This window comes from Mobula hypostoma, chromosome 27 (genome assembly GCF_963921235.1).
Source record: "Mobula hypostoma chromosome 27, sMobHyp1.1, whole genome shotgun sequence".
Taxonomy (NCBI): domain Eukaryota; kingdom Metazoa; phylum Chordata; class Chondrichthyes; order Myliobatiformes; family Myliobatidae; genus Mobula; species Mobula hypostoma.
This window is the reverse complement of record NC_086123.1, coordinates 3294579-3315264: the sequence shown is the minus strand read 5'-3', so window position 1 is coordinate 3315264 and position 20686 is coordinate 3294579. Positions and strand designations below refer to the sequence as shown.

The 20686-nt window shown below is 42.3% G+C and overlaps 1 protein-coding gene across 7 annotated transcripts in view; it reads right to left on the bottom strand.

The window, feature by feature from the left end:
- The window catches only part of cita (citron rho-interacting serine/threonine kinase a), a 228091-nt gene extending 207878 nt beyond the window's left edge, over nt 1-20213 (bottom strand). For 4 of the 7 annotated variants that reach the window (XM_063034066.1, XM_063034067.1, XM_063034065.1 and 1 more), the window contains exons 1-2: nt 20063-20213; nt 415-524 (exon numbers count right to left, since the gene is read on the bottom strand). In XM_063034066.1, coding sequence (XP_062890136.1) covers nt 415-510 — 96 coding nt within the window. In that variant the 5' untranslated portion in view covers nt 511-524; nt 20063-20213. The remainder of the gene's footprint in view (nt 1-414; nt 525-20062) is intronic. The other 3 variants (XM_063034069.1, XM_063034068.1, XM_063034070.1) reach the window with 2 other exon arrangements.
- Between the last annotated feature and the right edge of the window lie 473 nt (nt 20214-20686).

The window sequence follows — 20686 nt, the reverse complement described above, 5'->3', positions numbered from 1 at the left end:
CCAGCATTTCGTGTGTGTTGCTCAGATGTCTAGCATCTGCAGTTTTTCTCTTGTTTGTGATTAGTGCACCAGTTGCATTTTTACAATAATCCAATATCTTTGTAGTCATCACTACTAACCACTAGTTTTTTTCATTACTATTATTAACTGAATTTAAATTTCAGAGCTAGGATTATAATTAAAATCCAGTCCCCTGGATTACTAGTCTAATGCACAACTACTGAGGCACAAATAAAATTCAATACACTCATGCCCAAGGAAGCTCCAACAAGCTGAATATTTGTAGTGTCATCTTCATTTTCCACAAGTGCTGATACTTTCACATTCACTTACCTTTTTCTCATATCTGATTCCAGTATATTTAAGTCATTTGGTAGCTCCAACTTTCAAGTGTTAAACCACAAACTCACTAACCTGGAAAAACAGGTTCAGTCTGGAACAACGATTGGTAATTGGCTCACCAGCCCCATTGTCCATAAGACCACGGCCACCATATTTAAACTTCAACATTGCTCTAGGTTTATCTAAAGAAAAAGTTAAAAGATTATTTTTAACAGTGAATGTAATTGATTTTCCTTCTGATCTTTTTTATGTCTGTCTGCTATTACCACGAGGAATGTTCCATTTCTCTGTAAACTTAAAATCAAGCATTTTGGAGTCCATTGTGCTGTGTGTTAAACATCGAGTAAAAAATAAAACCATACTGCTCCACAAATGACTGTCAAAAGATTTTATTAACATCTTGGCAGAGAATAAATATTGCACTTTCATCCTTTGTCATAACATTAAAAAAAAACTCACCTTTTCCCAATGTTAACCAGTCTTATTACTCCTTACCATAGAATAGGAACATTATTGGCAGGGTTAGCACATCACATCCATTTCCAATTGTCCTTGAGAGGGCAGCTATCACTCAGCTTACTGAATCACTGCAGTCAATGGAATCATAGAAAAGTACAGCACAAAAACAGGCCCTCCAGTCCATGCCGAACCATTTCACCTGCCTTGTGCCATTGAACTACATACCCCTTCCATCCATGTACCTATCTAAATTTCTCTTAAACCGTTGAAATCTAGCTTGCATGCACCACTTGTGCTAGCAGCTTGTTCCATGCTCTCATGACCTTGAGAGAAAGTTTTCCCTCATGTTCCCTTAAACTTTTCAACTTTCACCCTTAAACCTCTAGTTGTAGTCCCACCCAACCTCAGTGAAAAAAATCTGCTTGCATTTACCCTATCTATACCCCTCATAATATTGTATACCTCTATCAAATCTCCCCTCAATCCTCTACGTTCCAAGGAATAAAGTTCTAAACTATCCAATTTTTCCTTATAACTCAGGTCCTCTAATTCCAGCAACATCCTTGTAAATTTCCTCTGTACTCTTTCAAATTTATTTACATCTTTCCAGCAGGAAGGTAATCAAACCCTCAAAAAGGGCAAATTAGGCCTTACCAACATCTTGTACAACTTCAACATAACAACACATCTCTTGTACTCAATACATTGATCTATCAAGGCCAATGTGCCAAAAGCTTTCTTTATAACCCCATCAACCTGTGACACCACTTTCAATGAATTATGGACCTGTATTCCCAGATTCCTTTGTTCTACAGCACTCTTCAGTGCCCTATCACTCATTCTGTAAGACCTACCCTGGTTGGTCCTACCAAAGTGCTTGTCTGCATTAAATTCCATCTGCCATTTTTCAGCTTATTTTTCCAGCTGGACCAGATGCTGCTGCAAGATCTGATGGTCTTCCTCGCTGTCCACTACACCCCAATCTTGGTGGCATCCACAAATTTGATGATCCAGTTAACCACATTATCATCCAGATCATTGATAGGTGACAAACACCAGCAGACACAATACTGATTCTTGTGGCACTCTACCAGTTAACAGGCTTCCAGTCAGAGAGGCAACCATTTACTGCCACTCTTTGGCTTCTCCCACAAAGCCAATGTCAATTTACTTCCTCTTCTTGAACGTCAAGCAAATGAAACTTTTTGACCAATATCCCATGCAGGATGTTGTTAAATGCCTTGCTGAAGTCCATGTAGACATCACTATCTTGCCTTCATCAACTTTCTTGATAACTTCCTCAAGAAACTCTGTAAGGTTGGTTTGACACGACCTACCCCAGACACAAAGCTATGCTGACCATCCCTAATTAGTCAATGTCTATCCAAATACTCATATATCTGGTCTCCTAGAATATCATCCAATAACATCGCCCCCACTACTGATGTCAGGTCACCTGACTATAATTTCCTGGTTTATTTTTAGAGCCTTTCTTAAACAGTGGAACATTAGCTATCCTCCAAAACCTCACCTGTTGCTAAGGATCATTCAGATATCCCTGCTAGGGCCCCTGCAATTTCTACACTTGCCTCAAGGTGAGGGAGCACCTCGTCAGGCCCTGGGAATTATCCACCCTAATTTGCCTCAAGACAGCAAACACTTCCTCCTCTAATCTTTATGGGTTCCATGGCCTCACTGCTGTTGCCTCACTTCTATAGACTCTGTGTCCATCTCCAAAGTAAATGCAGATGTAAAAAATCCATTTATGTCTCCCCCAACTGGTTTTGCTCCACGCATAGATTGCCATTCTGATCTGCCAGGGCACCAGTTTTGCCCCTTGCAATCCTTTAGCTCTTCACATATCTGTAGAACCGCTACGGCTCGTGTGCTAGGGCCACCTCAGTCTGTCTTTTAGCCCTCCTGATTTCTTTCTTAAATGTTCTCTTGCATTTCTTATACTCCAGAAGTACCTCATTTGTTCCCACCTGCCTATACCTGTCTACTCCTTTTTTTCCCCTTAACCAGGGCCCCAATATCTCTTGAAAACCAAGGTTCTTAAACATGTTATCTTTGCCTTTTATTTTGACAGGCTCATACAAGCTTTGAAAATAGATGTAGAGATTACAAGAATGGGGAGTTATTAAACTATTGAACTTAATTCGAAGTGCAGAAGACATTAATGCAAGGCAGAAGATGAATGCTGCTCATCAAATTTACTTGAAAGCTCTATAGAACAATATAAGAAGTCTAGGAAAGAGACATCAAAGCAAAAATAAGACCAATAACTTGAATAAGGTTTGTTAGAAGTTCAGAGTCACACTTGCAGATTGAACATAAATATTCTGCAAATTGGTCACCCAGTCTGCATCTGGTCTTCTCAATGTATAAGAGAACACATTATGGCCAGTGAATAAAGTATACTAAACTAAAAGAAATATAAACAGATGGTTGCTTCAAGTAGAATAAGTGACGGAAGCCATGGACAATAAGAAGGAATGAGGTAAAAGAACAAGTTTTGTATCCCTTGTGATTGAACAGAAACTGTAATTGACAGTAGTGGAGATGGGAGAGTGAAGCATTGCATCCTAAAGGAAATGGTCCATTTGGAATTCTGAAAGGGAACAGCAGCTACATCTGGTAATTGAATCATGTTGGTGATGCCATAAATTACTGAGGAAAATCTCAAAAGTAAAGGCTTGTAAAATAAACCTTAAGATGACAAAATTCTATCCCAGCCCTTGGAGTGCAGACAAGATAATGAAGGCAGAAATGCATGCAAACAAATATTCATGTTTGAGGACACCATAATTGTATGCAAGTAGTTTTCTAGAAAGTAGTTTAAATAGATTGAAAGCAATTGAGATTGGAAGAATGGAATGGACTTCTTACAGGAAGCTGGGTGGAGAAGAGTAGTCACAGTAGCTACTGATTACTAGGCTAACCCGCCAAATGGAAACAGAGAAGTTAAGGATGGAGGAGTAACGGTAACAAGGGATAGACAAAGTGAAGGAGGGTGCAGCAATGATCTAAATATTGAGAGCAGAAAGTTACAGGAATATAAACAATTTACAGAGAGGAATAAATTAGAGAATGTTTAATGCAATAACCCAGGCATAACTTCAACCATTAGATTTCCCAAAAGAATATCTCTAAGTGGAGGAAGTGAATGGAGTCAAGTTCAGCAAATGTGATGCTGGAGGGTGACAAATTGGGCTTCTATATATGGAGCAAGCGAAGGGTTCTTAAACCATCCTGTTTAGGTGAATAGAAGTATAGACCAATTCATCCAATGTTAAGGCTAGGATAGTGAGGAAAGGCATCAAAATTATCAGACATATAGATAGTAAGGGACTGACCAAGAAATAATAAAAGATGGGGAAAAGTAATTACTTTGGGTCAAGTAAAGGCTAAAGTGATAGGGACAAGGTAGAAGTAGGCCACTTGTCGTCAACAGCTATGAACTTGTAAGGAAAAGATGACTGGGCAAAATAAGACCAGTGACTGAAAAATAATGGCCCAAGAACACCAACCCATGTTGTTGTTTGGTAAATCAACCACAAATTTGCAAAGGCTGAATGCCAGCTCTAAATGGCTCCTCAAACCTCCCTTCTGGACCATAATTCTCATCTGAAACATCAGGTCATTGCTTTTCCAGGTAATGATCTCATTTCCTAGCCTCCTCAATCACATGTAGCTTATATTTTATGTAACAAGGCAACACTTCAAATGCCTGCCACTTTTTTTTCCCTAGTTCTAGTCATCCCATTTTTCTACGGCCATCCAATCCCACTACACTTCTATTCCTCACAAAGACTCGCCCTTCGCTTCTTCCTTGAACGCATTCTCCTCCACTATGGTCACCTGATTTCACTTGTTCTCACATTGAACCAGAGTCTGTAAGCTACATTTACTTTTTCCAGCTGGAAGGTGTTGCTATGGGAACTAGAATGAGTCTCAGCTACACACATCTATCTGTGGGATGTGTGAAGCATTCTCTATTTCAGGCCTGCTCTATTCCCCTCCCTCACCTGTTTTTCCTTGCACATTACTGTTACACCAATTCTGCTTTATGCTTTCATCCTGCTAGAAAATTTTTGGCACATTTCCCACAAAATTTCACTGCTTTCACTTTCATTTTCCATATCCAACTATTCCTTTCCTCAACTTTGCTCTCTCGACATTGGAGAATAAACTATTGACCAGTATCCACTATAATTGCACTGATTTTCAGTTATTTCCTCTGCTCTTCCTCCCAACTTCCATATTACAAGAACATCATTCCATTCTCCAATTTTTTTTCCTTCACATCTGTTCTGACAATGTCACCTTCTATGTGGCGGCATGTAGTGGATTTCCTTGCTCTTCAAACACGAATTGCCTTCCACCATTGATCACATGGCCCTCACAGTGAATCTTCCATGTCCTGCAATTATGCTCTCATTCCACTGCACTCTTACAGTTAAACTGGGATTGTCCTTGTCCTCATCAGCATTCACATTTAACAAATGATTCTGTGAAACCTCGCTTATCTCCAACCTGATCTGACAGACACATCTTTCCCTCGGCTTGTCTTTCAGCATTCAATAGGGAATATCCTCTCCAAGCATCCTGAATCATTCTACAATCTCCATCAGCGCCCATTTCCCATCCCACAGCATTTTCTTCAGACTATACAGACTATGCAACCGCTATAGTTTTATCACTTTCATTCCCACTGTCCAGGGATGCACACACTTTTTCCATATGATTCAATGATTCATTTTTAATTGCTTCATTCTAGTATGCTGCAATCACTGCTCAAAATTTGGTCCCTTCTACTCAGAGACCAAACACTGATAGGTCAACAGCTCCACATAACACCTCTAACTGAACCCCAAAAGTGACCCTCAAATGTTCAGTTGACAGTGACCTTAAATCTGTGTCAGCTATTTTGAGCTCTTTATACAATTTGGAGGTATAACTCCAAAATGATTGTTTAAAATTCCTCTGGTAATCATAGTTAATCTTCCCAATTATGATCTTCTTTCACATTTCGCCATCAACTCTTGCAATTTAATTTCAACTGTCTTCCATTCTATCACCGACCTTCCATTCTCTTCGTCTTTCGTCATCTTAAAATGTTCGTTAGTTGGAGATATAGCACAGTAATAGCAACCTGCATTGCCAAATTGCACCCATTTAACCAATGGTCTTTAACCAATTTAACAAATTAACCTACTAACCCACACGTCTTTGGACTGTGGGAGGAAACCTGAGCTCCAGGAGGAAGCCCACACAGTCATGGGAAGAACGTACAAACTCCTTGCAGACGGCAGCAAGAATGGAACCCGGGTCACTGGCGCTGTAACAGAATTACGCTAACCACTACACTCGATCTCTCACTGTTCGAAGTTCTGACACAAGATTGTCACACACTGCACCTAGACTATGCTTGTTCTGCTTCGTGTAGAATGCTTGTGCTCACACTTACCTTTTGCAGCAACATCTCTGAAAGTACAGATGATCAGAAATAAGTATAAACAGTAGTAAAAAAGTTTACTACTCAATGTGTGCAAATTATTTTACCTTAATATTTAAGAGGTATTTGGATAAGTACATGATGGGGGGTAATAGGCTGAATACAGGCAACTGGGACTATCTAGGAGGATGCTGTGGTCAGTGTGGAATAGTTGGGCCAAAGGGCCTAATACAATGCTAAATGAATCTTTGAAACAGGATTAAGTCCACAGGCAGATTGGGAAGTCAGATCAGCCAAATTACATCTAGTATTGTTTATATTCTATACCAGGGACCACAGGCACAATCAGGTCTGTTACCTTCTCTTCTCTTTTCACAGGTGCTGTCTGATCTGCTGTGCATTTTCAAAACTTCTATTATTTTATTTCAACAATCTAATTTAATTCATTCTCCAATATACATCCTCTGAGCTGTGAGTAACAATGGAAAGATCCCTCTTAATCATCTTGAAAAAACAGACCAGGTGAGTTTTAAAAGTTCCTTCCACAATATCAAAAAAAACCCTGGAATATTTTATGCCCACAGAGAAGACTGACAGATTAATTGTATTCGAAATATAGTATTTTTGGAAATGATGTCATTTCTCAGTAGTGCAATGAAGCGTCAGCCTGGACTATTTACTCAAGCTTCCAACATGGAACATCAAACTCACTTTGTAACTCAGATGCGAGACTGATATCAATGAACCAAAGCTAACACCAGGGGGTAGTACGCCAATTCTCAAACCCGTTAATTTTTTACAATAATCAACAGCTTTTGAGATCCCATTTTAGTACTAGCCAGTATTTCATAACTTAGTTATGTCTACTCAATTTATTATTTGAACATAGCCACTGGATTGCTGTTATTGTGTAGAACAAAACATCATTAAAAGCACTAATCCTCATTCTTCATTTCTCCTGAGATAGTCCTTCAGGAGTGAGGATGATATACTTCCAGTAATGTTTTTTCTTTAGTTCTGAGGTGACTGATGGGCCAATGGTGGAATCTGCAGACACAGCTATAAATAAGTAGGTGATACTTTGCATGCCCAGTACACAGGTAATTTCGGAGCTGGCTTATCCCTCCAATAATTTTGCTAGACTTATATGCTCCCGGACTTCAGGTTCTTCGTGCACATCTAATTGCTCCTCAGTTTTCAATAGTCACAGGCCAGGGAATCACAGGAATTAATTAGGATTTTATACCTCTTCCAGAGGCTTAGACAGCATCCTTGAATCATTTCCCCTGTCCATTTGGCAATCTCCTCCTGTAAGACAATTCAGAATAGGGAGTCTGGTGTTCAGACTGAAAGTGATGTGGCCTCACCGGAGGTAATTGAGTCATCACTGCTGAGGACGGTGGCCTGGGAAAGCATGTTGGTATTCGTTTGCTTATGATGTTACTCCAGTCCGCACAGAGAGGGCAAATGTGCTCAGAGAATGAGGTAATGTAAAAATCAGAAGAGGAAGTCAGGATGCAAGAGGATATGCAAAAAAAAAATTCAGGGAATTCTTACTACAGCATGATACACATCTTTGTTAATGAAAACACTTCCTAATAGATTTATAAATCTATGAAGAAAGCACAGAAGGAAGCCACTCAGTCTATCACACTTTTGCCTGTCCTTTGAAAGGCTCCCTAGGTGATCCCATTGCCTATTCTTTCCCAATTGATCTGCAATTTCTTTCAACTTCCTGAGGAAGTCTAGTATTATACCTGCTTCCACCATCTTCACATGGAGTGCTGTCCAGCTTTTCCATAAATCAAACCTTAAATCAGAACTAATTGATCATGGACCATAGAAAAGCTTCTTATTTAATCTTCATGATTTTGAATATCTCCATTAAATCTAGATAACTTTATAAATTCCAAGTAAGTTCTGTACACTTCCCTGATGACATCTATACCCTGTCTTAGGCGGTGACAAACCAAATCCGCTTATCCACATCTGGTCAAAATACCCTAGATCAAGTATAACATGGAACTTGTAAAGATTTTACAAAACTTCCTTGCTTGATAATGCATCAGAAAGTTGCCTCCAACTTAACTTCTAAATTTAATGGCCTCGCTTTAGGCTATGCACTGTATACCTACTTGGTAAGGCAATTAACATTATATTAACGTGGCTTTTCAAGTTCAACAATGGATTCACTGGTTTCCTCATTGCTTGAGATCAAAGGTACAACACGATGGCAATTGAGGAGGGGAATATTCAGTAGGGAAGAGTAAGTTAGCTGCAAAACCACATCTTTTAACATCTTTTTGACCACTTGTGGTTCGAGGTAGAACTGTTTGCTTGGTCAGTGCTTTGATATGCAGATATATTAGTTTAGAAAATAAGCTGCCCATCAGTACCAGGAGTACAAGGCAAAAAAAAAACTACCACAGGCTATATCTTATTCAACTTCCACGCCAAAACAGAAAAGATCCTCAACAGTAGCTATTTATAAAAGCCTACACAATGTGTAGAGGCAGAGCATAAGCTTACTGAACCTGTAAAAACACAAGTTTTGAGAAGGCACAGATGATGGCACTTTCGCAACTTGCTGGAACTAGAACCATTAGTAAGTACACCAGTAACTATGTTTTAACAGTGGCAATAAAGTTCACAACTCATAGTCAGGTTCCAATAAATTCAAAAATACGATCTTGGGTTTATAGCTATCCGGCATCACTCAGGCATAAATACAGTTAAGCACTCCAGACCATCACAAGTATTCGTTAACCGTACAGACTTCTGCTTCATCAATTTGCAGCCATTAAAAAGATCTTTATGCAAGCACGCACAAGAGTCTAGGGCAAACCGCTGTGATTATTTTGTCTCTGGCAGTCTATGCTCACCGACAATTCCATGCTTCAACCCATTCTGGTTCCCCTCTCTTCTCTTCACCTGCCCATCACCGTCCTCTGGTGCCCCTCTTCCATTATCCACAATCCTCTCCTATTAGATTCCTTCTTTTTCAGCCCATTACATCTTCTACCTATCCCTTCCCAGCCTCTTACTTGATCCTCCCTCCCCACCCACACACCTTCCCCCTCACCTACCAGCTTATACTCATGCCTCTCCCACTCCTCCACCTTATTCTGGCTTCTAGTCCCAATGAGAGATTTCAGAGGAAACATTGACTATTTACTTCCCTCCTGATTTCAATTCCTCTAGAATTTTGTGTCTGGTGCTCAAGATTTCCAGCATCTGCAGAATCTCGTGTTTAACATTCTATGCAAATATATTAAAAGTATTGTTTTTTGATGTTTTCCCAAAATGTTATGGAGAAACAGAGTACCAGTGCAAAGAAGACAATCCAGTACTATCATAATGATGCCCACAAAAATCTGACACCCAGATTAAAAAGGCCCACAAGAAGTTACTTTCCAAAATGTTGAAATACAAAGGATCCAGGGTCCTAGTGCAAAAAAGGTGCTTAATGATTAAATGGAATCTTGGTATTTATTTTCAAGGAAGCCAAGTATAAAAGGAGATCAAATTTAGATAAAACTTTACAGGATACTGGTCAGTCCACACTTGAAGAACTGCATACAATTTTGCTCTCCAATTTTTTTCTCTTTAAGAATGGATCTATCTGCTTGCATTGGAGGCAGTGTAGGAAAGGTTCCCTGGCTTGTTTCCTGGGATTGACACATGAAGAAAGGCTAAGCAAGGTGTGACAATGTAATCAAACCCCAATAATCCAACACCCTCCAGACTCAGGTGTAGACAGACTAGCAGATTTTGTCATTAATATCCCAAAACACATTTCACTTTTATCAAAAATCATATTACAAAATTGTTTTCTTGGTGAACTGGTGAAATTAAAGTGAATGGGACACTAAGCCTATGTGAACATATAATTGTATAACACAGGAGAAGCCTGCTTTCACCATGTCCACGCTGACCGTGATGCCAATCTAAAGAATCCCACCTATCTGTATCCCTCTATTCCCTGCTTTTTCATGTGACTCTTTAAATGCCTCTTTAACGTTGCTGTTCTACCTGCTTTTATCACCAGCACAGGCTGTGTTTTCCAGACACCTACCATTCTCTGTGTAAAAAAAACCTGCCCCACAAATCTTTCCCTTCTCACCAGATTTCAATTTCCACCCTGGGAAAAAGACTATCAACCATTACTATACTCCTCATAGTTTTATATACTTCTGTCAGGTCACCCCTCGTCCTCCAGCACTCCAGATAAGACAATTCAAGTTTGTTCAATCTCTGTATATTGTTAATACTCTCCACTCCAGGCAAAATCCTGGTGAACCTCTGTTGTCGCTTCTACAAAGCCTAATCACCTTCATCACCTCATCAAAAGCCCAGTCACTTTAACAAGACAGAATCTCCCCTGCACAAAACTATGTTGACTATGCCTGATAAATCCACGCTTTTCCAAATACAAGTATGTCCTGTCCCAGGAATATTTTCCAATAATTTCCCTGCTGATGACAAATGGCTTACCAGGTTATAATTTCCCAGTTGTCCCTATTGCTCTTCTTAAACAAAGAAACAACATTAGCTATTCTCCAGTTCTTGGGACCCCACTGGTGGCTAAAAAAGATCAGAAATTTTGATCAGTGCCCCCAGTCTTTTCCCTTGCTTCCCTCAGTATCCAGCCACCTTAAGCTCTGGGGACTTATCTATCTTAATGCATTTCAACTACCCAACATGTTCTCCTCATTCTTACTATCCAGATGCCTTGGAATTTCAACATACCCTTCCTTAATCTCAGCATCATTTATATACTTCTCAATAATGAAAACAAATGCTAAGGACATTTCCTGGCCTCTTTCACCCTTCCTACTGCTTCCTTTATATTCCTCAAGGGGCTTGTCTGATTTTGTCTTTCTGAACTTTACATATACACATGGGATTCTGGAAACCTGAACAACATGCACAAAAATGCTGGAAAAACTCATTAGATCAGGCAGCATCTGTTGTAAGGAATAATCATTTAATGCGTCAGACCAAGCTCCTTCAAAGTAAAATTTATTACCAGAGTACATACATGTCACTTCATACAACTCTGAGATTCTTTTTCTGTGGGCATATTTAGCAAACCTATAGAACTATAACTGTAAACAAACTGTGTAATTGCAGATATAAATAAATAATGAGCATGAAATAACAATACAACAGAATCTTTAAATGAGTGTAGCTATCCCCTTTTGTTCAAGAGACAGATAGCTGAGGGGCAGTAACTGTCCTTTAACCTGGAGGTGTGAGTCCTGAGGCACCTGTACCTTCTACCTGATGGCAGCAGCAAGAAAAGAACATACTTTATACTTATTGTCACCAAACAATTGATACTAGAACGTACAATCATCATAGCGATATTTGATTCTGCGCTTCCCGCTCCCTGGATTACAAATCGACAGTAAATATTAAAAATTTAAATTATCAATCACAAATAGAAAATAGAAAAATGGAAAGTAAGGTAGTGCAAAAAAAAACCGAGATGCAGGTCCGGATATTTGGAAGGTACGGCCCAGATCCGGGTCAGGATCCATTCAGCAGTCTTATCACAGTTGGAAAGAAGCTGTTCCCAAATCTGGCCATACGAGTCTTCAAGCTCCTGAGCCTTCTCCCGTAGGGAAGAGGGACGAAAAGTCTGTTGGCTGGGTGGGTCATGTCCTTGATTATCCTGGCAGCACTGCTCCGACAGCGTGCGGTGTAGAATGAGTCCAAGGACGGAAGATTGGTTTGTGTGATGTGCTGCGCCGTGTTCACAATCTTCTGCAGCTTCTTCCTGTCTTGGACAGGACAACTTCCATACCAGGTTGTGTGCACCCTGGAAGAATGCTTTATACGGTGCATCTATAAAAATTAGTGAGGTTTTTAGGGGACAAGCCAAATTTCTTTAGTTTTCTCAGGAAGTAAAGGCACTGATGGGCCTTCTTGGCAGTGGACTCTGCTTGGTTGGACCATGTCAGGTCATTTGTGATATTGACCCCGAGGAACTTAAAGCTTTTGACCTGTTCCACTTGTGCAGCATCAATGTAAATTGGGTCTTGCGGTCCGCTACTCCTTCTAAAGTCAACAACCAATTCCTTCATCTTGCTGACGCTGAGGGATAGGTTATTGTCTTCGCACCATGCCACCAGGTTCCTAATTTCCTCTCTGTACTCAAACTCATCATTACCCAAGATACGGCCTACAATTGTTGTGTCATCAGCAAACGTCAGCATGGCCTGGTTGGTGAGGATCTTTGATAATGGATGCTGCTTTTCTACAGCGATGTTTCATGTAGAAGTGCTCAATGGTTGGGAGGGGTTTTACCAATGATGTACTGGGTCGAATCCACTACCTTTGGTAGGGTTTTCTGCTCAAAGGCATTGATGTTTCCATACCAGGCTGTAATGCAGCCAGTCAGCACACTTAGACTTTCAACCACAGATCTATAGATGCTTGCAAAGGTTTTCAATGACATGCCAAACCTCTGCAGACTCCTGAGGAAGTAGAGGCGCTGTCTTGCTTTCTTCGCAATTACATTTATATGATGGATCCAGGACAGGTCCTCTGAGATAGTGATACCCTGGAATTTAAAGTTACTGACCCTCTCCACCTCTGGTCCTCAGATGATTACTGGCTCATGGATCTTTGGTTCCCTCAGTTCCTTGGTCTCTTACTGACATTGAGTGAGAAGTTGTTATTAAACCACTCAGCCAAGTTTTCAATCTCCCTCCTGTATGCTGCTTCGTAACCCCCTTTGATACAGCCCACACAGTGGTGCCATCAGCAAACTTGTATAAGGTGTTGAAGCTGTACTTAGCCACACAGTCATAAATGTAAAGTGAGTAGAGCAGGGGGCTTAGCACACATCCCTGTGGTGCTCCTGTGCTGATGGAGATTGCAGAGGAGATGTTTTTGCCAATCCGAACTGACTGGGGTCTACAAGTGAGGAAATCCAGGATCCAATTGCACAAAGGGGTATCAAGGCTCAGGTCTTGGAGTTTACTGATTAGTTTTGAGGGGATGATGATGTTAAATGCCAAGCTGTAATTGATAAGAAGCATCCTGATGTATGCACTTTTGCTATCCAGATGTTCCAGGGTTTTGTGAAGAGCCAATGAGATAGCATCTGTTGTAGACCTGTTGATTCGGTAGGCGAATTGGAGCAGATCTAAGTTGCCATTCAGACAGGAGCTGATAGGCTTTAACACTGGCCTCTCAAAACACTTCATCACTGTGATGTAAGTGCTACTGGGTAATAGTCATTTAGACAGGTTACCATACTCTTCTTAGACACTGGTATGATTGAAGTCTGCTTGAAACAAATGGGTACCACATACTACCATAGTGAGAGGTTGAAGATATCTGTGAATACACCAGGCAGTTGGTCAGCACAGGTCTTCAGTACCTGGCCAGGTACTCTGTCTGGACCAGGTGCTTTCTTTGGATTCACTCCCTTGAAGACAGCCTGCATGTCATCTTTAGACCAAAAGATCATCGGGAGACATGGGGGTGAGCAATGGGTCCTCCCTGTTCTGGTGGTCCAAGTGAGCATTGAAAGGCATTGAGCTAATATGGAAGTGAATCTCTGTTTTCCCCTATGTCACAAGATTTAGCTTTGTAGGAAGTATGGCATTCAAACCCATCATCAGGACTGGAAAGCAAGGGGAAGAAGCCAGAATAAGCAGGTGAGAAGAGAGGAATGAGTTAAAAACTGGCAAGTGATAGGTGAAACCAGATGGGAAGGTGGGGTGGGGGGGGAGGGTATGAAGTGAAAAGTGGGAGGTGAAAGGTGGAAGAGATAAAAGCCTGAAGAATGAATCTGATAAGAAGAGAGTGAACCATGAGAGAAAGGGAAGGAGGAGGGGCAATAGAGGAAGATGATGGGCAGGTGAGGAAAAGAGAAGGGTTAAGACGGGAGCCAGGATGGGGAAAGGAAAAAGTCGGGGTGCAGGGTGAAATTACTGAAGTTGCTAAAATCAATGTTCATGCCATCAGGTTGGAGGTTACCTAGACAGAATGAGGTGTTGTTCTTCCAAACTGATTGTGGCTTCATCATGGTAGTAGAGGAAACCATAGACTGACATATCAGAATGAGAATGGAAAGTAGAATTAAAATGGATGGCCACTGGGAATTCTCCCATCTCCAATGGGATCCCACCACCAAGCACACATTTCCCTCCCCCCCACTTTCTGCTTTCCACAGGGATCGCTCCCTACGTGACTCCCTCGCCTATTCATCCCTCCCCACTGATCTCCTTCCTGGCATTTATCCTTGCAAGTGGAACAAGTTCTACTCCTCCTTCCTCAGTACCATTCAGGGCCACAAACAGTCCTTCCAGGTGAGGCGCCGACACTTCACCTGTGAGTCTGTTGGAGTCATTTACTATATCCGGTGCTCCCAGTGTGGACTCCTGTACATCGGTGAGGCCCGACGTAGATTGGGAGCACTGTCTGCCAGAAAAAACAGGATCTTCCAGTGACCACACATTTTAATTCCACTTCCCATATGTCCATCTATGTCCCCCTCTATTGTTGTGATAAGGCCACACTCAGGTTGGAGGAGCAACAATTTATATTCCGTCTGGATAGCCTCCAACCTGGCGGCATGAACATCAATTTCTCGAACTTCCAGTAATGCCACCCCCCCTTCTCTATTCCCCATCCCATTTCCCTCTCTCACCTTATCTTCTTGTCCGCCCATCACCACCCTCTGGTGCTCCTCCCTCTTTCTTTCTGCCATGGTCTTCTGTCCTCTCCTATCCGATATCCCCTTTTCCAGTCTGTATCTCTTTCACCAGTCAACATCCCAGCTCTTTACTTCACCTTCCCCCCCACCGTTTCACCTATCATCTTGTGTTTCTTCCTCCCCTCCCCCCATCTTCTAACTCTGACTCCTCATCCTTTATTCTCCAGACCTGCTGAAGGTCTTAGCCTGAAATATCGACTGTACTCTTCTCCATAGATACTGCCTGCCTTTCTGAGCTCCTCCAGCATTTTGTGTGTGTTGCATCTGCAGATTTTCTCTTGTTTGTGATGAGGCCACAGGGAAAACCCACCTTTTACATATGCTTCCTTTTGCTTTTTGACTAAATTTACAATATTCCTTGTCATCCAAGGTTCCTGAACAAAATCAACATCATCTTTCACCCTCACAGAAACATGCAGCTCCTGAACTCTAATCAACCAGCCTTTAAGAGTCCAACATGTCAGATGTGGATTCACCCCTAAAACAGCCATCCCTATCTGCCTTCTTCCGTTCCTGTCTAACACTGTTTTAATTTGCCTTTCTTCATTTTAGCACTCTCTCAAAGACCAGATTTTCCTTATCCGTAACTATTTTAAAATTTATGGAATTATGGTCATTTTCCAAATGCTCAGCATTAAAACTTGGTCAGGTTAATTCCCAATACAAAGCCATGTACAGCCCAATCCCTAGCTGAACTATCTACAAATTGTTTCAAAAACCCTCCTGAATGCACCTAACAAATTCTGACTGATTCAAGACCCTGACACTTAGAGAGTCTCAGTCAATATTGAAGACATTAAACTCACTGACTATGATACCTGTTGTTTTTGCACTTTTACCACTTGTTAAGGGGTTTCCCTAGCTCTCACTGGCTATTGGGAAGCCAACAGTACAAGTCCATCATAGTGAACGCATCTTTCTCATTCCAGAATTCTTTCACGTGGCCTTACTGGATGAGCCCCTCACGATGTCCTCTGTTGATGTAGCACGAATATTCTCCTTCATCAGTAAATCTAACTCCCCAACCTCTTTTACATCCATCTACAGAACACCTGCCTTCTTCTTAACCATCTTTCTATAATGGCTACAATATTGAAATCCAGGCTTTTAGCTCATCTTCTTCACCCAGTATATTCCTTGCATTAAAATACACCTTAGACCATATTCCTGCCACCTTCATGATTATACTCATGGCTGCTTTTGCTTTTAGACTTAATCTATGCCACCTGCATACCTACTGCTCCAGTTCCAACTTCACCACTACAGTCACTTAAATCCTCTTATGTTGCACTAGCAATCTTCCCTGCAAGGACAAAGGTGCCCTTCTAGTATATATGCAACCTACCTTTCTTCTACAGATCCCACCTGCCCTGGACAGACCCCAATGACCTAATTAACTGAAGCCCTCACTCCTACATGAGTTATTTAGCCAAGCATTCAACTTGTGTCTAGCCTGACTAGCACATAGGTCAGGGAGTAATCCTAAAATATAACCCTGAAGATCCTGCTTTTCAACTTAAATCTTGAGTACAACACAAGCTTTGAAAGCAGAACCAAGTGAATTTCAATTTATAAGTTCAAGTTTGTTAAAACAAGCCAAAACATATAAGCACCAGAACCCAGTTTTAGGCATACACGTGACCAACAATCCAGATCTGTATTCCAACTACACATGCTCGCAGCCCAGACTAACAAATGTTCCAGATGTTAAAGCATCAGGATTTTGCAACAATAGGATACTGGATTTGCAGATTCAATGAAGTATAGAAATATTAGGGGTTTCATTATTGAAACAAAAGATTTTGAGGAGGATAGATGTTGGGACGATGTTTCCCCTAGATCAAAGAGGACTTAATTTGAGAATAAGCGATCACTTATTTCAAACAGATATGAGAAGGAGTTTTTCCTTTCAGAAGTTGCAGATCATTAGAATTTCCTACCCCAGACAATGGTGAAAGTAGAGTCATTGTATGTACTCAAGATAGAGGGTTCAAGGGGTATAAAAATAAAGCAGGAAAGTAGTGTTGAGCAACACACATCAAAGTTACTGGTGAATGCAGCAGGTCAGGCAGTATCTCTAGGAAGAGGTACAGTCGACATTTAGGCCCGAGACCCTTCGTCAGGACTAACTGAAGGAAGAGCTAGTAAGAGATTTGAAAGTTGGAGGGGGAGGGGGAGATCCAAAATGATAGGAGAAGACAGGAGGGGAGGGATGGAGCCATGAGCTGGACAGGTGATTGGCAAAAGGGATATGAGAGGATCATGGGACAGGAGGCCCAGGGAGAAGGAAAGGGAGGAGGGGGGGAAAAAAACCCAGAGGATGGGCAAGGGGTATAGTCAGAGGGACAGAGGGAGAAAAAGGAGAGAGAAAGAATGTGTGTATATAAATAAATAATGGACGGGGTACGGGGGGAGGTGGGGCATTAGCGGAAGTTAGAGAAGTCAATGTTCATGCCACCAGGTTGGAGGCTACCCAGACAGAATATAAGGTGTTGTTCCTCCAACCTGAGTGTGGCTTCATCTTTACAGTAGAGGAGGCCGTAGATAGACATATCAGAATGGGAATGGGATGTGGAATTAAAATGTGTGGCCACTGGGAGATCCTGCTTTCTCTGGCGGACAGAGCGTAGGTGTTCAGCAAAACGATCTCCCAGTCTGTGTCGGGTCTCGCCAATATATAGAAGGCCACATCGGGAGCACCGGACGCAGTATATCACCCCAGCCGACTCACAGGTGAAGTGTCACCTCACCTGGAAGTAGTGTTGAACATTGGATTAAACATGGTCTTAATGAATGTAGTAACAGGCTCCAAGGATCTACTGGCCTACTCCTCCACCTCTTATGTTCCTCCTCTAACATCCCCTCACCATCTACATCCAATTGAAGAGTTTGGAGTGCTCTAGGACATCAATTATGGAAATTCCAGTGCTGCTCTTTTCAGCATCTGCTCCTGGTCATGCAGCTTGCAATTCACTACACCAGTCTCGTGACAGGCATGGAGGTACAAGGAGTGCTGGACTGAGACCAAACGGTTGTACTTGCAGGGTTAGTTGGTTCAAACAGAATACATGATGTTGAAATGATACGTGGATGCTGGTGGCGCCAATCTTTATTAGATTACTAAAACTACTTTTGATATTGAATCCATAAGTGAGTCCTGCAAATGACCTCCTTGATAGTGCCCAGCCACACCTGCATTAATGGAATCCTTCCCCCCTCACAAAAAGGAAAGTAACTTCTTGCAGACCATTGTTATACAACTATCACATCCTCAGAGGCGTCATTGAAACAGCCTTAGATAGTCTCAATTCATTTGTACCAATATTTAGTCTCTCCATGGCAACTGCGACTGCTTCAAGTTGCATACCTAAGGCACATCTTTAATGAGGCATCATCGTGTGCATTCATAACAAATGATTCAGAAGCCCAGAAGTAATGTAACAATGCAGTGGCTGGATTAAAAATGCCCCTGCATGGCAACAGGCAACAGGCATCTCCAGGTTACAGACATGAAAACTAAAATCCAGCCCTATGATCTATTAGAGTCATAGAGCAGAAACAGGCCCTTTGGCCCATCTAGTCTATGCCAAACTATTATTCTGCCTAGTCCCTTGACCTCCACTCAGACCAAGCCCTCTATACCCTGTCCATCCATGTACAGTACCTATCCAAATTTCTCTTAAATGTTTAAAGAAAACCTGCATCCCCCTCTTCTGCTGGCATTCTCACCACCCTCTGAATGAAGAAGTCTGCCCTCATATTTCCTTAAACTTTTCACCATTCACTCTTCTTAACCCATGATCTCTAGATCTAGTCGCACCCAACTTTAGTTGGAAAAGCCCACTTGTGTTTACACCATCTATTCCCTCATAATTTTGTATAACTCTATCAAAACTCGCTCTCCTACACTCATATTTAACTGGTCCCTACAACTCAGGTCCTCAAGATCCTGGCAACATCTTTGTACACGTTTTCTGTACTCTTTCAATCTTTCCTGTAGGTAGGTGGCCAGAACTGCACAGAATATTCCAAATTAGGCCTCATCAACATCTTACACAACTTCAACATAGCATCCCAACTCCTGTACACTTTGGGGAAAGTTCTCTTTACGACCCTATCTACCTCTGACACCACTTTTCAAGGAATCATGATCTGCATTCCCAGATTAATCTGTTCTACCAGATTCTGCAATGCCCTTCCACTAACCATGCAACTACTCCCTGGCTTGTCCTCCCAGAGCAACAGCTCACATGCCTCTGCATTAAGTTCTATCTGACATTTCAACCATTCTGCCAATTAGTTTAGATCCGGCTGCAGTCTTTGATCGCCTTCCTTGCTGTCCACTACACCCCCAATCTTGGTGTCACTCACAATTATGTCAATCCAATTTACTACATTATCATCCAGATCATTGATATAGATGACGAACAGCAATCACTGATCTCCAAGGCACACCGCTAGTCACAGACCTCCAATCAAAGAGGCAACCAGCTACTACCACTCTCTGGCTTCTCCCGCAAAGCCAGTATCTAATCCAATATATGACCTTATCCTAAGTGCCTTTATAAATCCACGCATCCTACTTAAAATACCCCTCTCAACCTTTAAACATTTGTGCAATTCCATCTTTCAGACCCTTTTTCTACGCTACCTTAAATTGTGCTACCTGTCATCTTTCCTATAACAGCTCACTCCCCGACATTAAAATCCATTTTCCATATTTAATAATATTAACAACGTCCTTCTGAAGTCTGTTATTATCCTCCGCGCCTTTCGCTACATTTCCCAATAGCATCATTCATCAAGAACGACGTTATCTATCAACTGAACTTCGAGCTTCCTCCTGCCTTAACTTTCATAATGTCCCATTCGTGAGATGCTGTCGCTTTAAGGCACCAGCGTCTTGCTGAACAGAACAGATAACATCCGAATGAGGAGGTAACTGTTCCAACTCCCACTGTCAGGCTCAGTAAGAAGGGCTGCATGGCGGGGACATTGTTCCTGCCTCGGGTGACGGACTGCACCCCGCACCCTGCACAGGCAGCATTCCTCCCACCGCACCTTCTTACCTGATGACCCTCGGGCCACTCTCCCCGGCTCTCGGTAATCACGACTGGCAACCCCACCATCCGACAGCTCAGCCCGCGGCCGCGCTCCGTTTCCTCGCCGCCCCGATCCCCCTTCCCGCCCGCTGCTAACGTCTTCTTCACCGCTTGCCTGCCCTTCAAATTTCGCTCAAAAAGATGGTAGCGCGCCTCCCATTGGGCAGCGGCGCCGGCGGCCTCCCTGCGTCCGGCCGGCGGATTGGTGGGACGGCCGGATCCTCTGCTGATTGGCTGAATCGGAAGGCTCGCAAGCGCCTGCGTCGGTAGGCGAGTCTGGTCTCCATGGTGACGGTGACGCGCTCGGAAAGGGCGGCGGAGGAGAAACAAACACCGGAGGTTCTGCGGGAGCTGGAAATCTGGGACAACACACGCAACACGCTGGAGGAACTCAGCAGGTCAGGCAGCATCCATGGAAATGGCGTTTCGGGCCGAGACCCTTCATCAGGACTGGAAAAGCAGGGGGTAGATGATCGAATAAGGGGAGGGGAGGGAGAACAAGGTGTGAGGTGAGGTGAGGTGAGGGAAGGGGAAGGGGAACAGGCTGGAAGGTGTGAGGTGAGGTGAGGGGAGGGAAGGAGAACAAGCTGG